Source organism: Aptenodytes patagonicus, chromosome 1 (genome assembly GCF_965638725.1).
Source record: "Aptenodytes patagonicus chromosome 1, bAptPat1.pri.cur, whole genome shotgun sequence".
In the NCBI taxonomy this organism is placed as follows: Eukaryota; Metazoa; Chordata; class Aves; order Sphenisciformes; family Spheniscidae; genus Aptenodytes; species Aptenodytes patagonicus.
Window position 1 is genome coordinate 128,570,969 of NC_134949.1, and position 17,299 is coordinate 128,588,267.

General features: G+C 36.3%; 1 protein-coding gene across 10 annotated transcripts in view; it reads right to left on the bottom strand.

Moving 5' to 3' along the window:
- Positions 1 to 17,299, bottom strand: part of KDM6A (lysine demethylase 6A) — a 158,238-nt gene that overhangs the window by 43,382 nt on the left and 97,557 nt on the right. For 6 of the 10 annotated variants that reach the window (XR_012996741.1, XM_076355026.1, XM_076355015.1 and 3 more), the window contains exons 9-17: positions 14,827 to 14,920; positions 9,788 to 9,914; positions 6,942 to 7,040; positions 6,351 to 6,570; positions 5,655 to 5,789; positions 5,058 to 5,213; positions 4,314 to 4,409; positions 1,445 to 1,549; positions 440 to 835 (exon numbers count right to left, since the gene is read on the bottom strand). Coding sequence is in view for 9 of the 10 variants with exons in the window: in XM_076355026.1 (XP_076211141.1) it covers positions 440 to 835; positions 1,445 to 1,549; positions 4,314 to 4,409; positions 5,058 to 5,213; positions 5,655 to 5,789; positions 6,351 to 6,570; positions 6,942 to 7,040; positions 9,788 to 9,914; positions 14,827 to 14,920 (1,428 nt within the window). In the remaining variant the exon portion in view is untranslated. The remainder of the gene's footprint in view (positions 1 to 439; positions 836 to 1,444; positions 1,550 to 4,313; positions 4,410 to 5,057; positions 5,214 to 5,654; positions 5,790 to 6,350; positions 6,571 to 6,941; positions 7,041 to 9,787; positions 9,915 to 14,826; positions 14,921 to 17,299) is intronic. The other 4 variants (XM_076355044.1, XM_076355034.1, XM_076355062.1 and 1 more) reach the window with 2 other exon arrangements.

The following is a 17,299-nucleotide window of genomic DNA, read 5'->3' on the forward strand; positions in this document are numbered from 1 at the left end:
AAACAAAATATGGGTAATGATTACATCATGATGACAATGTAATGTCCAAAACAACTACAACATTCAGCTTCCCCTGAAATATGCACATTCCTACTACATGAAAAACAAAGTCACAACATTTCACATTAAAGAAGCAACAAAAAGATGTACAAGTATTCGTTTTTACAGAAACTTTTCTGCAAAGGTAGGCAGCTGAGCAGTATGTAACTGCCCTCTTTGATTAATCATTTCCTTTATCCTGAAAGTAATTAATTTCATACATAGATTTTTAAACATTAAAATGTAATGGGCAGGTTTAACCTAGCTTATGTTTTATTTGCATCTAGGTCATCAACTTCAGGAAACAGAAAACGTGTGTTTACAAATGAGAGACTTCAAACGGTGACTTGCTTATCAAGCCTCCTTAGCGTATTCTTATGAGTAAACTGAAATTGTATACCTGAGTGGAGTTAGATAGTTGGTTTTTCCACGGCTCCTCTGCGCTGCTGGTCAGGTTTGTGCGGTTATGAGGTAGAGAGAGTGCGTTTCGCTGCAGGTAAGGCACGTTTCCATTACTTCCACTTTCTGTTATGTGATTATTGCCTATCAAAATAGTGTCTGTACTACCCAGCGTTCTTGCTGTGCTGCAGGGAATGGGGCCTGCTGGAAAGGGTCCATTAGCCATAGGCTGCCCGGGGCAGGCGGGACGGATTCCACGCTGAGCGACATTAGGCACTCTGGTTAGAGCAACCTGCGGCTGCTGACCAGAGACAGAGTTTGTAGGCAGTGATGAATCAGCTGTTGGCCCATTAGGAATTCCAGTAGATCGTACCTGTGCAACTCCTGTTTGTCTCATCTAACAGAAGATGAACAAAGCACAAGAACATCAGCTGCAGAATTTAAAAAGTAAAGATCGTACAAGGTTTGTGTACTTTATTGCACTGGTCAATTAAAATTTATACTGATTTTAAGATCTTCACAGTTGCTTTTGAGAAATAAGGTGACTGTCATGCTCACAAATATACTGAGCAAATTTTAAGGTAAAGCTATTGGCACACCCTTCTTCTAGGCTCTTCAGTTTGAGTGTTAGCGTTTTACTGCTAAAGTTGGACACTAAGAGCGAGAGAAGTGAACAATGAGAGGAGGAGAGATACACTGTAATACGGCTTACTACAACTAAGTATTTTTCAAGTAAGACTGTGTTTAGACATGTCCACTCACTTTAGTTTGAAAGTGTGGCTTGAAAACTTTTACATTATCTGGTAGCCCTATAATAAAACTCAGCTAAACCCGTTACGTTTCAACCAGTAAACCACAATGATCCTTATACAAAAAAAGATGACAATGTAACGTAGTAAAGGGCATGAGAACTCTGTACAATAGAAATTCTTCAGAATTCAAGAAACACAACAGACACCATTACTGACAAAAGTTTTGCAGATGAGAAAAATATTTTTGTTCTCACCTGCTGGTGTTGCTGCATCAAGACAAACTGACTCTCCAGCTGTTCCAGCATAAGTTTCTGTGCTGGATTTAGATTATTTCGGTTTGCACGCAGCTGTTCCAAGTGCTGAAAAAACAGCAGTACAGTTCAGAATCATTAAAATTGCCTGTGCTTTTTAATAACTTTCTTGCATAGAATACTAAAAATTATCCATGAAGACTTGTAAAGCTGAAAACATGATTGAGATTTCTGTTGCAGGCTCAAACATCTTTCCATACACTATTCTGTAACCAAACCATATTACTAGTTATTAAAACTAAAGAGACTTTCTGAATTATTTGAGTGTATAAATATTATCACCTCACTAAAATTAAGTGTACTGGTATCATAAAACTACATTCAAGTATGATTATATAGAATTCTTACTATCATTATGTATGTTTTAACACTTTTTGGTACTGTGCTATTCTTTTATTAATACTGATCAGCACAAAGTAAATTCAACCTATAGTCACACATGAAAATTTCTCCAGAAAATATAAAAAAACAAACCTAGAAAACTATGCAACTTAATTACAGAGAGCAGTACCTTAAGTTATGATACCAAACTCATTTGCAACTGATAAATTTAAGTATCTATTACCAAAAATCTGATCTTTGTATTTATTTTGAACTACTCGGCAGACACCATCATTCTACCAGTAAGTCTGCTGCTGTTAAGTGGTATGACATAAATGCTGAAATTGTGGAACACAAAAGCACTAAGAAGGAAGGGGGGTGGGGTGGGGTGGAGAGGAGGGCAAAAGTTGTGCTACGCAAAAGGTGACATACAGACATTTTTCTTGATTGTTCTTAAATACTAAGCTACTTCACATCATTGTAAATCCTTTCAAAAAAACCCCCACAAACCAACCAAAAAACAGATCCCAAACAAAAAACAAACAAACCAAACCAAGCCCCACCAAAACCAAACACAAATCAGGTTTCCTTTAGTTCCTTTCAGGTCTGCATGTATTATTCTTCTACATCCTTCTTGTCTCCTTTGCTTTAATTATGCTGTATTAGTAATACATAAATGGAACTGAAGTATGAGTATTAAATAAAGTGTAGTTCATTCTGCTTTGAACAATTGTATTTGCAAACTATGAACAAAAAAAAAAATCCAACATTGTCTGAAAAAGCGGTTAAAGATGGTTCATGCCAACTCCCTGGATTAACAGTAGCTTCCTGAAGTCCTTCTGTAGGGGACTGCAATGAATAAGACTTTTTTTTATATATATATATATATATATAATCATATATATAAAAATCACACACACACACATATATATATATATATGATTGTGAGAGGAAAACAGGGTCTCCATGGGACTGAATGCACGAGGTACACACAAGCCAAAACCAGTGATCTTCAGTTGTTACTTTGCTTTTTAAAAAATGTCTGAATGGGGTAACAGGAATCAGAAAGACTGACCTAGCACACAGTCAGCAGAGGCAAGTCTGCACTCCTCTCCAGTGCTATGGGTGCAGAGGCTTTGCAGGCAGCACTGTTCTTGCTGCCCACCAGTTCTGTGAAACCAACACCCATCCCTCCTCCACTGGCATGCTGCAGCCCCGGAGGCTACTGTGTGGCCATAGCCCTTTCCCCTTCTGCTTTTGTTATCTGAGCCATTTGGTGTGTGTTATGTGCCATATCCATCCAGCCTCTAAGCTGCCACTTTTAAAAGGCTGACTTAGAAGATGTAGTAAAGGTTTTTTTCACTCTTCTCTTGCATCATATCTTTTTGGCTTTCCTATTCATATATGCTGGAACCTTGTCAAGCTATTGCCAGCAAATCCAGTATACTGTACTTAGATAGAGAAGCCTACTTAGATACGGTTTAGAGGAGGAAGTTGGATCTGGAAAAAGGTGAAAATAAAAAGGGGAAAAAAATAAGCAGAGAGAAATAATGAGAATGCATGAAGAGAGAGAGATACAGAAGAGTGATTAGGGAGGACCAAAGGGGTGGGGAGGTGGGGGGGAGAGAGAGGGGTGGAAGAGAAAAATTATGCAGCATCATAAAGCCAATATTGTTCAGATAGAGAAACAGCTGAAGAACGATATTGGAGTTGAGGGGAACACTGCTCAGTCAATCAGAATGCCTTCTGTCTCTGCACTCTGTTCCCTTCTATTTTTCCTTGCATCCAAAGCAGTTATCTGTGATACATGGGTAAGTTTCCAGCTAAGCCTGATTTTCAAAATAAGGAATTCCTGCTGAAGCTCACTGCAAGCCCTTATGAACTGAAGAGACAACAGAACGTAACAACAAAAAGGACCTGAATCAAGATTTCAAAAATAAAATCTAGGATTTCATATAAATATATTAGATGACATAAAATATAGAAAAGCAGTAGCAGATTTCATTTGAGTAATTGCATTTTGTAGAATGTGCATGTTTGTTTATGCAATTCGATACAAGAAGCTACCTCAGAGGAAAAAGAGGATATTACAATACTTCTACACCTCCTTCAATATCCCCCACATTACAGCAAGTAGCAAAACTCACTTGGCACACAAGTGTGGCAATTTGCGTATCTATCTTTAAAACATCATAAGAAAAAAGAATTACTGTATGTTCTTACTTTATAAATTATAGAATTCATACAATGTTAAGTGTTCAGTTTCTGCTGGAGATCATTTATTTTACTATAGAACTAATCACACATAGAGAAGCCATAAATATTAGCACAACTTGAATTACACTGTGGGAATTATTTGGGAAGTATTTCACATTGAATTTCAGAAATGTGAAACTGAAAAATATTCCAGATTGGGGGGGGGGGGGGGGGGGGGGGGGGGGGAGAGATGGATGTATGTATCAAAGCTTCTGAAGATCTTCAACATACCTACCTGTAATTTCTGTGGTGTCAAGCACCAAGAATGAATTTGTTGCTGTACAGGAGGATGTGACACTGTATGGCCACTGCTCCAAACATCCGAAGTATTCTGAGAGAAAACATTACATTAAAATGCATGACTATCAAAGGGTCAACATAATTTCTTTTACTATCTAGATTTTACCTTATTTATGAAAGAACTAGTCATTGTTTCAAGAATTACAATATAAACAAAGAACATACTAAAACATGCCAAGTCTCATTCTACCATTCCCATACAGCATCAGAGTAGTCAAAGTTAAATGATATCTAATATCATAACGAGAAACAATCAAATCAAATTACGCAACTAACTTAAACGTACACTACTTTCAAAACTGAATACTTTATCTACTGTAACACTATTACATGATGATGAAACACTTGAATTCTAAATATAAGCAAAGGCAATAGACAGGATGACATGATCGTCTCCCTCTCTATCTATCATCAGACTATGATTGTACTTTTTCACTTATACAACTATGATTGTAGTATAGTGCCACCGATCTGCATTGCCCTTATGCGCTTCCTGTCGGAACTGTAACCTGATTAAACACATCACTGAAAAATCTTTTTTAAAATTCCTAAAAACATTCCCCACCTTGATGCCAAAGGATTAAAATTTACAGCACAAATTCTGTGCATGCTGCATCACTTTAATGCATATTTCCACATAATTTTGGTAGGGGGCTCTTTAGTTCATCAGAATATATACCTTTGTTGGACTAGATGTTCTTTTCCTCTTGGCAGGACTGGTCAGGTCATCTACTTGGCTAGAAGGAATCATGTGTAGTGGCAAGGATTGCTGTGAAATTGGTGTTTGAGTGAGGCCTAGTACAGGTTCAGTATTTGGATGATGAGGTTTACAAGCCTAAGAATCACAGAAGGAAGACAAAAATATGGTTCTATATATTCTTAATTCTTTCCTTTAAATTATATATTTTAACAGCCCACATATATTAAAAGGGCCGAGTAGATATTCTGAAGATGATCTCAATAACTGAAAAATCAGTTTCCATATGGTCATCAATGGAGGAATGTGTACCTTTCATGGGATTATTAAACCACTGCAGCATTTCTATTTAAGATGAAATCTTTTAAAATCATGAAAATCCACAAAGGTTCTAAATTGGTACCCCCATATTTCTCCCATATTATAGGGAGCTTCTTGATCTAGTATCCCTCTGCAAATAAATCAAAGGCTTTTTATTAATAAAAGCCAGTCCTGTGCTCAATAAAATAAGCTTGACCACTACCGATTGTAAAGAACCCTTAAAGCTGGGCACCTGCAGAACATAACCCAACTTCTCACCTGCTGTGCTGTGTTCATGGCACCCTGCCTGGAGGTAAGCTCTGCGGGGATTGGTAGGCTCCATGCCTCCTCAATACTAGGAAGTAATTTAGTTTTATTCTGTAGACTACCTTGTGGAAGGTTACACAACTGAGCCTAGGAAAAATTATGTAAAAAGCAAATTTAACACAAGCCTACTTTAGTAAGAGCAAGTCCATGAAATCTTCCTAAATGCTGTAGCTAATTATGTCTTAAAGAGAGGACAGATTTAAAATTTGGGGTTTTAGAAAGGTGCTAAGTATAAAGAGGGTAACCAGAATATAAACCTTTGTGAGAATCAGAACAAAGATGAGCTCTGGATTCAGAGGTCTCATAATTCCTTTCTTCTGAAATCGCAAACAAGAGTGAAAGATAGCGTGTGTGTATTCTCTCTCTATGTTATGAAAACTTAAAAATGTAGACAATACAAAGAAAAAAGCAAAGTGATGTAAAACAGTATGCTTTGATTAAATGTGCAAAATAGGGTTTATAAGGAATTAAGTTTCACTTAAAAATGAAGAAATAAAATATTACAGGCTATGATACGCTTACAGTACACATGAAAACAGGTTATACACACCACAAACAATTGCAAGTTAAGCTTGTGTGTTACTTCTCCCCTCCCCTCTGCTGTGTATTTGGAAGAGTATTTCCCGCTTCTTAAAACTTTAGTTTTACCTGTAAATACTTTATCCGTGCTGCAAGTGCAGAGGTATTACTACAATTTTTGCTCCTAGTTGCATTTAAGTAGCATTTAATGGCATCCTGAGGCTGGTTGCAGGACTCATAGAGTGTGCCTAGGTCCATCCAGGCTGCAGCATGGCCATGGTCCAATTGTACAGCACAGATATAGGCCTGTAAAGCATCCATAGGCTGATTTTGCTGTTGATACAGCACACTGAATAGAAAGATTAGTGAAGTTGAGAATTAATAACAAAGTCAAAATACAAACAAGTCAAATACACACATCCCCCTCAAAACCCTTAATAAACTTTGCAGTTCTATAAAGCACAGTAATAAGCATAAACACCACAAAATCTTAACATGCAAAGCTCATCCACATAGCATATTCAGTATTTTAAAAAACTGAGAAAGCAAATATAAATTTATTATTTAAACTTCAAATCAGACAAGTCTGACAACATGAAGGTATAAATAAGAAAGCTTTACTGTCCCCTTGAGAGCACAAGAGAGTTAAAAAGCTGATGTTCTTTATTTATATATATTAGCATTGAATTATATCACTGTATTACCCTGTATCATTCTTACCCTATAGAACACCATGTATCTGCACTTGCTTCTGATTTATCAATAGATTGCCTATAAGATATAAAGGCATCCTGAACTTTCCCAATACTTGAATAGCACCTGGGAGAAGAAAAAAAGAACTTTGGTAGTATTTATAGAAGGTAATCATTGAGGGTGGCTTACCAAGACTGATCTGATAAATGTTAAGTCATGCAAATACATACTCATCTAGATGAATCCAAAACATTTGCTGTTTCTGAACACCAGGCATAAGCAGACTCAAACATCTTAATCAACATGTATTACTGATTATTTATTTGAAAAGTACACCAAAACTACTTATACCCTAGCTTACTGCATTTGTAAGGGAAACAGAAGTCATACCGCATTTTAAAGACTTATATTTCTTTCATTTGTTTTAACTTATCAGTCAATAAGAACAGTATTTATCTACAGACAGCATTATAAAGAAAGAATTGTTACCCATTTTATCAAACAAATGGTTATGAAATGTCATGTTCTACAAGAAGCGTTTCAGAACTATTAAGATATATTAACCAACTCCATCAGGATGGTTCCTGATTGTCTGGGAAGCTTTTTATGTGCATTTCTCACATCTCGATAAGATTTCAAGTAATGAACCACAAATCAGTTAGTTTTACTGCATATACAGAGCACAAAATTTTGTAAAAAATCTTGCTGTTCTGGATTTTTTCATAATTTCTTACTTAAATATTTTTCACATGCAAATTCAAAGGTATTCTGGCATTATAAGCAGAAATATCAGAACTCTAAAGAGAACTACAATTATACTACAGGGAGTAATACCTACCTTTTTAAAATGAAAAGCTTCAAGTAAATACAGTATTAAAATATATATATATTTACTAGTTTAATCTACAATAGCTCTGCTTCTTATATTGTTTGTAATAAGTTTCCCTGTTGGAAAAAGAACTGACAACTTTCAAAACACATAAATAACAACATAAAATTTATTCTAGTAAAAAATAAAAACCAAGCAGAACAGTACAGGCAAAGGTCTGTCAAAATGCTACACTCTTTTGTGTATTCTTGAGGCACACTAGGAAAGGAATACAATAAAATCTAGCACTACTTTGCCTAAAAACGTCCATTAAGTCCGAATACAATGTTTCAGAAGATCATTTTAATCACAATCTAACCCAAGTTCCAATAGACACATTTCAATCTGTCTGCTTATCAGATACATGAAGACTGATTAGGATAGCACTAACGTTAAGCACCCAACAAAACTTAAAGCAGGGTGATGAATTTTTTTCAGTGGGGGAGGAAGGGGGTGGTGGTGTATTTTTGAAATGTAACTTTAAACCAACTTGCTATCCAGTTTGGACAACCAGCAGAGGAAGGAATAACACAAGGGAATACATGAGGAGGGCAAAAGAGGAAAAGCGAATGCACAACCCTGTAACCCTGTTCCTTTCCTCTTCTGCCAGCGTATGGACTGAAGGAATGGGGCACAGAAACGTTTGTGCTCTAGTCCTCCCTGTAGAGTATAAGAGATGCTTCCACTCGTTTTTTTCCCCCCCATTTCCCACGTTTCTCCCCCTTGTTTGTATGGTCCTAGGTTTTGCTCTAACCACATGAAAGCCACGGCACAGTAGGAGCAAGAGCATGGCAGCTGCACACACATACTTCATGGAGCCCTGACTCCATCCTGCTGCTGTGTAAGAACTCAACTAGCTCAAGGCACGTAGAACAGGACTACTGAGGAAAACCAGAACCTCAGCCCAGTGGATGATGAGATAAGCCAGATGATCCCTGGCCCATTTTCCCTTTTCCCTCCACACCTGCTCTAGCTCTCTGCCCTTCACACTCAGTTCCGGTGTTCTCCCCTTAGCCTGCAGACAGCTGGTCGAAGAGCCCTGTCTTACAGGAACAGCTGGAGGAATATGATTAGAATGACAGAAACAAAAGTAGGTTCCAGTTGTATGTGACCAGAACCGCCAAGAAAGTCAGCTGGAAGGTATGAGGTTAGGATATTCATTTTATTTTTACATAATTCATTTCTAATGTATTACTCAACAGAACTGACCTGTTCACATATGGGCTTGAATTGCCCTCAAAGCTTTATCCAAAACCTGATTATTTCAAGAGTTACCACTGGTTTGTGTAAAGTACTCTATTATTTTCTTAAAAAGGAGACCAAGAAAAGTCAAATTTATATGATTTGCATCTTGGAATAAGTTAATTTGCAAGTAAAAAATACTGCCTGATAGTACAGAATTAATACAACATTTAAATAGATATTAGAATGGATCAATCTGAGCTATCTTGGCCTGATATTTAGTTGCAAAATATGCTGTTCAGAAATGGATGTATACCTGGGAAAATATTTGTATTTTAGTGCAAAAATTGATTGAGGTTAGAAGGGAGATTCTGAGAGAATAAAGAGATAAAGAATTGTGAAAAAGGTATGAAGAAAAGTAACAACATTTACAGAGCATTTACCCCCCCAAAAAAAGAAAAAAAAAAAGGGGGGGGGGGGGGGATAGAAGATGTGGTAGTAGTAGTAGGAACAGGTAAAACCAGGCAGGGCAGACTCAAGATTACTGTAAATGTGTAAACTGAATAATAACTACAAAAAAAGCAGGACCACTTGGGTAACATACTTCATTTCAACTTCTAATCTATATTCATCCCAAATATGTTAGCACCTTGTCTTTTTATACACTTTCCAGAGAACTAGACTTCAGTAGATACATACATCCTTTCCCTTCATTTTTCCTCTGAAAATATTAAGAAAAAAACCAATGTAAGATACTCACAATAATGAGTATCCTCAAAAAATTTACAAATACAGTTACAGTGTCTATAAAGTCATTTCTCACCTTCCAAGGAAATACCAGGATTGACCAGAATTTGGATCTGCTTCTAGAGATTTCTGGAGATACTGTATAGCGTAGCTTTCCTTGGTTGCCTTGTCTCCAAGCTGATCCACGGTGTGATGCATCCAGCCTACAAAAGAATCCATAAATGGCAGAAGTGAAATTCCCTAAGACTATTTAACACTGTGGCATGGCAGGATATTCATAGCATTAGTTCCTCTTTAAAAGAGGAATATCAAACAATAATATCACTTACATATAGTATATGAATGAAACTTTTAAAACTTTTAAAGTTCTATACCAAAATTACAGGACAAAAGGACCCTAAGTCAAAATTACTTTCAGGTACTTTTAAAGCAGGTTTTTTTTGTTTAAATAACTTTCTACGAGGTTAGTAGCACAAGTATGAACTGCTCAATCTTCTACTATAAAAAGTTACCTGAAAACGTTAACTCTTTCCTCCTTGGAACACAGATACCTTCCCTGTCATTGTGAAAAATGCCACCATTCTCCCTGTCACGCACATCAATTATCTGTACATTATGTTCAGTTGACTCCTTTTCTTCTAAATCCTTGTATTTATCCCATATCTACATTTGGGCAATTCCCCAACAGAACATTGGTAAGAATTTTTGTATCTCCACTTACATCTTTCTTACATTGTCATTTCATCTTCACTGCTACAACATCTTTTCCGTTCACCTTCACAAATGCAATCACCTCTCATCTATGTAACAAATTCTGCTGAAAAGATCATTTTATTTCCTCATCTAACCACACATCATATTCTTTCAAATGCTTTTTTTTCTTTCATTACATTAGACAAATTATTCATCCCCACTTTAAAGGTCTCCAACAATCCATGCTCCCATATCACCTTTCAGACGCTATTAATACGCATCTCTGCTCTAGCACTGATGCAAGGCTTGGTTACCATTTCAAATGAAACACCTTCATCATCATCTCAAGCTGCTCATCTGCCTCTATGCTTAGATGGAATTCCTTTAAGCAGCCACGAAACCTTCTCAGTGCCATTCATACCATGAGTACAAGGAAATCCTTTGTAACAGGCAGCTGGCTTGCTGAAATCACTACATACCACACTGGTCAGCAATGTCTTCCTGTTTGCTTTATCTCCATGTATTTGCCTTAACAATCCACCGCTTTTCAGCCAACGTTTGTAAAACGTAAGATGTGTCAACAGATTGTCCCTATGTTTTTATAGCATCCCGCCTATAAACGGTCCCTTGTGGAACACTATCATACAAATTTCATAAAATATCAAAAGGTTCGTATGAAGTTTTAGTTACGTACAGAGTTGTACACACACCTGCACTAAATGTCTATTTAAAACGTCCGTCGCCAACCTTCAGCACCCTAAGCTTATGCTTTTTTGATACAGTCTAACTACATGAACAAGTAATACCACTCAAAAGATCCAGATCAAATTCAGATCTCATCTGAAATGCTAGACAAAGTAGGCAAGGCTGAGAACTGAACTGATGAGCATTTGCAGCCTTTCTTCACTCTCTGTAATCAGGCTATACCGTAAATATTTTATTCTACCTGTTCTATACAGCTTATATTTTATTCCATGGACTTACAGTTTAACAGTCACAGTAACACTTTTGCAAATGGAAGGCAAACTTCCAAGCTTTAAAAAAGGCAATCTGAAAGAAAACCGTATCTATTGAATGAGATTTGCCTGAGGTGTTTTAAGAAGTATCACTTGGAAACTGTGGTCACAAGCAGAAGTTTGAATATTTCATGGACTACAAGAAATGTCAGGTTACCAACCAAGTGGTTATAGTGCTGAAAAGAGAGTACTTTATCTTGTCCGAAAATGGATCAAGTCAAAACCCTACCCCCATCAGGAAAAAAAAAAAAAAAGGAAAAAAACCCCAATGTTTTTTGCAGACATATAACATACACAGCTTTCTCTCATGGACTTCATAAACAAGCTATGATTTTGATTCAAATCCCAAGTCACTGAAGTTCTTAAGCATACAGAAAATACTTATACTTTAAGAAATAAAGGCTTATATGAGGGTGGTTATCAGAATGCACCTGCGTAACTGTACACTAAGGATAAATGTATCGGGTGCAGTGCCAGGCAAAGCCTGAGATAAAGGTAATAGTTCAGGGATTATAAACAAGGGAAAAAAAAATTAAACAATTTCCCGAATCTTTGGAAATGTTGTATGGTGATGCCTATTTTCTGTTTCATCAGAACCTTGCCGGATTGAAAGATAACATGTTGTACCTTCACGAGATCTTTACTGAGGTTCACTGATAAAAAGAAAGAATCTATTTCTAGGAGACAGAAATGAGAACTAGCAATCCCTATTTAGTTTCACTGCTGAAACAAGGGTTGCTTCCTGATTTTATCTTCCTGTGCAGGGAGGTGAAAAAGGCAGAAAGCCAGAGAGAAGGTGAGGGAGAACAAACAAAAGTTTTCTACTAGAATAGCACAGGTAAAGGAAACTGGATCTCTCTTCTCCTCATGCATACAATGAAGAACGTACAGAAAGACAGTGATGGAAAAACCCTGGTAAGCTGCGCAGTTTCCCATTTGCAAGACCTAACTCAAATTCTCAACTAGCCTATTGACTTACTCTTCCACTCTTGGGACATTTTTAACATAACAAAAAAGCAGATTTTATCCATACTTCACAAACGTTCCATGCTCTTTTCCAGATTTTTACAATTTAATTTGTAACAAATCCCTGTGTTGCCTCAGCAAGAGGATATGCAAGCCTAGCTCATGCTGCAGGGTTTCTCTATGCTTATGAATCACTCTCATGCTGAACTTGTGGCAATTGCTTTTTCCCCCCAATAAACATCATTATCTCAGTCTCTGAAGAGATGAGCCTCTTCCCCATTTTAGCACTTCATATGTCTCATCCAATTATATGGACACCACCTAGGAATGCCCCTAGCCGAAAATCACTGGGAGAGTGCTTTGAGAACCTCTAAGCAGATGCTTACGTTGTTCTTACACTCTTCCTTATGCAACTGCCGAGTATAACTGGAGAAAGAATACCGCGACATTTGATCTTCAGTCTCATTAATTTTATGTAATTTTAGGTAAAGCGGTGAAAAGAATTATTGTTCGGAAAGCAAATGAAATGGCAAAGCAGAAGAAACAAACTGCTCTTATCCAACTGTACAGATCTTACTGTTACATCTACCCGAACTAGTCAGCATGCATCAGCTCAAACGATACGTATTTATCTGAGAATCACAGGGTTCTCCTCCACAGTGATCTGCTTTGGAAACCAGCAACAAGAGCAAAGATTTTAATAATTATCTCACAAGACATCTGAACTTGCCTAAATTTCAACTCTGGCTCAATAAACATTAACTAGCTAAGGAAAATAAATAAAGGGTATTTTCATGCCAAAACAATTTTTCTGTTGGAGTTAAGAAAAAAAAAAAAAAAAAGAGTTCAACATAGAAATACAAATATATTTTGATTGGGTTTTGCCAGTAGCATTCTGGCAGATGGCAGGTATTTTCTATTATTTTTTCTAAGCAGCAGTGCACCACCCAGACTATGCTTCCTGAGGAGGTGTTTTTATTACCAGCTGCTAGACACTAAATCCGCAATAAACACCATACTCTGATAAATACCAATGTTAACAGTGAAGAGCAAAAGAAACGGTATTATTCCTTGAATGTTCTGGTTAAGACCACTCTGTCCCTTTCTCCACATAGAAGCTACCCACACTACAAAACTAGGCGACTTATGCTGATTGAATAAAGGGAGCTAATCCAGTTTTCAGACAGCAGACAATTCTCAAAGTCATTGCTCTTATTGCTAGCACAGAGACCTGTGGTAAGATTTTATGAATACAACCACGAGCCTTTACTCCTAATGTGGCAACGTACATCAAACGGCGTTGAAAAAGCATTGGTCAGCTATTTTGGGAAGCCTGTCTTCCATTGATCATATGTATAGCCTTTCTGGATGAAACTGCTGACGATTTATACTAGGTGGGATAATACCAAGTTAAAAAAAATTCAAAGGGGATACTGAAATATAAGCAACACTGTTGTGTGACAGCAAAGAGATCAGCACCTAGAGTCCTGTAGTGAACTCCTCCAGGAGTTTCATTTGTGATTTCACACAGAAGACTCAAAAGTTAAACAAATTAGCCCACTCCAAAGCCAAACACAACCTGCATTACAAAAAATGAAACCATTGTGGCCATAACTTAGTGCCAGTTACTAATTTGAATTAAATGACCACTATGCAAAGGGCAGGTGGAAATAAAAATGGGCATAAGCAGGCTAAATTAATATTTAGAATAATAAATTAGATGAAGAACATGGAGAAAATGAATGAAGAAGTTTTGCACTGGGTTGAACAATTTTAACAAAATATTCTGGAAATACTTTTATAAGGCATATAGGACAAAAGTAATTTATTCTACCCACCCATTAGAAATTTCGGTCTAAAAATTATTTATTGGCTTTCTATAACTATGGAGGACATATTTTTAAATATGTCAATTTTAAAAAAATAATACTTTTTCTCTTTTTATGTGGTTTCTCTTATGATGATAAACTTTTTAGTTACAGAAATAGGTCTTCATTACGTACTATAATTAAAGAGAAAGAAAAAGTAAATTTTTCATTTGCCATGTTCTCCTATTCTGCCACAGAGAATATTCTGTATTTTGGTTTAGTGCATTTAGCCTGGCTATTCAAGGGATGTTCTCAGAAGCAGAACAGAGAATACAGAATCGTGACTGCTGCACTCCTTCTCTGAAGGACCATCCCCTCATTGCCCAAAACCTGTAACATGCATACTGTAGCAAGTCTAAGAGCTTTTTAATTTTGTAAGTTTAATTAAAATCTTTTCCTGCTCTCTTATTTACTTAATTATCTACTGTTATGCACTCTGTTTTGGGTGAAAATCTCACTTATCATACTCTGTGTCTAAGACTCACTTTGGAAATGGAGCCTTAAAAAACACTGCTGAAGGCAAAGATGGAAAAAAGAAACACACAGAAAAAGTGAAAGTTAATTTTACGTACCTAACTGCTGTAAGACAGTTGCTTTTACTTGTGCAGGAAGGTTTTCGATCTGCAAAAGTTGTTCATAAGCTTCCTTTGCAGAGTGATACTTTCTCTGCAAAAGGAAAAAAGTAAATGGATTAATCATAAAGCTTACAACAGATCACCAATAGCAACGATTTCACAGCACTGACAGCACACAAACACATTGACAAAAAAATTCTCGAACTTTTTTTTTGCATACAGTGCATATGAAAGCTTTAATGAGTGATGTATATATACGGTAAGAGAATAACTGTCATAAATATAGTATTTCATATAAATTGAGTACTTAAAATAATTGAGGGAAAGTTGCAAATTATTAAATTTGGTCAACTCCTCATATGCGCATTATGCTTCTTATACTAAAATGAATATAATGCTTTTAAGGGGAATGGTTGAATGTGAGTCTGCATCTGAAAAAACGCTACACAAATTCCTCCCAGGAAATTCTTAACAGAAACAAAGATCATCAGTAACTGGTGGCTGGTGTAATTTTGCCTCTCTCCTTCCTTTGGTATATTTGAACTGCCTTTTCAACATATTTGTTGTCCTGATAAGAGTCCCACTGTATGTAGAATTAAAAATATATCCATGGATTATGCCTAGAGAATGAAGGTATGCCATCTTATTATTTGCTATATAGTTTAAGTGTGCTTATAGCATGGAAACATTCAGTTCTTAATTCCCTACGTGAACAGGTCTTGATATAGAAAACACATTTCCAGGTTAGGATCATGGTCTTTATTGACTTATGGAACAGTATGAGCTGTTTTGTATATATTAAAGGTTAAGACTTCTTGGTAGAAGAATTTTTTTGTAATCAGCATTTATCTTTGTGTTACCCTAACAATAGTTGTTTGACACTGAATGTATTTTAAATGCTTAATTCTTCTGTTCCTCCTCTCCCATGAAAGTCTAGAAGACATAAATGCTGAGGTCTGTTAGTAAGAATACTTTTTTTTTTTAACTTTCTAAAAATTCTATACAATTTTTTAAGAAAATTATGCTTTCAGATAATTCAACATTAGACTTCATTCTGGCAAACAGATGAAGAACATACTAAAATAAATGGGGCCACCTAAATGCAAATGATCATGACTTACATTACATTTGTTTTATGCAAAGAGTACACAGTACTGACTACTGGTGTTTTAAAAGGGAGAACTGGGAAGAAGACTCTAAACAATATAAATACCTATTAGAAGTTAAAAATGTTATTAGGTTCTTGAGATCTTACAATCACGAAAGACAACTCCGTTGGTTTTAAAACCTTATTCTAGTCAAGAAAAAAATTAAAGCAACAATTACATACTTTCAAATGGAACAAGGTAGAAAAGATTTTTAATTGGTGTTCATGAAATGCAGACAACTGGTAAGAAAATAAATAATATAAATAAATAAAATATCCATGGCCAGCAAAATAAAAACAATTAGGAAAAAATTTTAAATTTAGCATTGGGAACAAAATTCATAGTTTATGACTATGAAGAATAAGCAAATGAACAGAAGTTCACTGTATAGCGTGACAGCAGAGGCAGCAATCCGGACGTCAAATACGTAAATATTAGTGCCTAATATTCCCACTTTGAAAGAGATGTTTACATGCTTGGGAGGATTCAGAAAGACCTATTAAAATAGGGCATGTTTTCCTATCTAGAAAAAATCTAGAATATTTTTTACTTCTGTTATTTGTTGTGCTATTTACCCTTTAGAAATCTGTCTAAGTATATGCCTTAAAATATTACAAAAAACTGTCATAATGTTTACATTTGGTTTTATTTAGAGATGTTAATTCCAAAGATCCAAAGTCCTTGATACTGGCTGCATCATGAGTGGTCTTAGAAATGGGAAGGGGGAGGGGAACCCAATCCAACATCTTTCTTTAGACACCATATAAGCTACTACCCTAAATAGCTAGAGGGACTCACACTGCCACAGATAAAATAATAGAAACTAGCATTAAACACCATGAAAAACCACTGCTAACTCTTATCAGCACCAGGCTATTCTCTTGTTCAGAGGCTGGCAACCCATCATTTAAACTCCAGTACTGTGAGGGTACATAATTAAGGAATGAATTAACTTTTTAATTAAATATTAGAGAGTAGATAATTTTGAAATATATGGAGGGGTTCGGAAAACTGTAGCACTGTGTCCTTGAAAAGAAACCAAGCAACCAGCCTGCCTCCAAAAACATCTCTTTGTTGTGTCAGAGGTAATGTCCAGAATGAAGTCAAGACCCTTTGTGGTTCCAAGTTTCCCAAATTCCAGAAAAGAAGATACCCCTCCCAACCAGAACTGTGAGACAAACCAAGCCTAATAGCAGAATGCACTGAAACTTTTTTGCTCTGACTTGCGTTGAAGTTCCCACTGCCTACGACTGTCAGTCAGAACGCATAGCTTAAGCACTTGTAACATTGGTCACACAATTATATAAGGCACCTGGCATGGT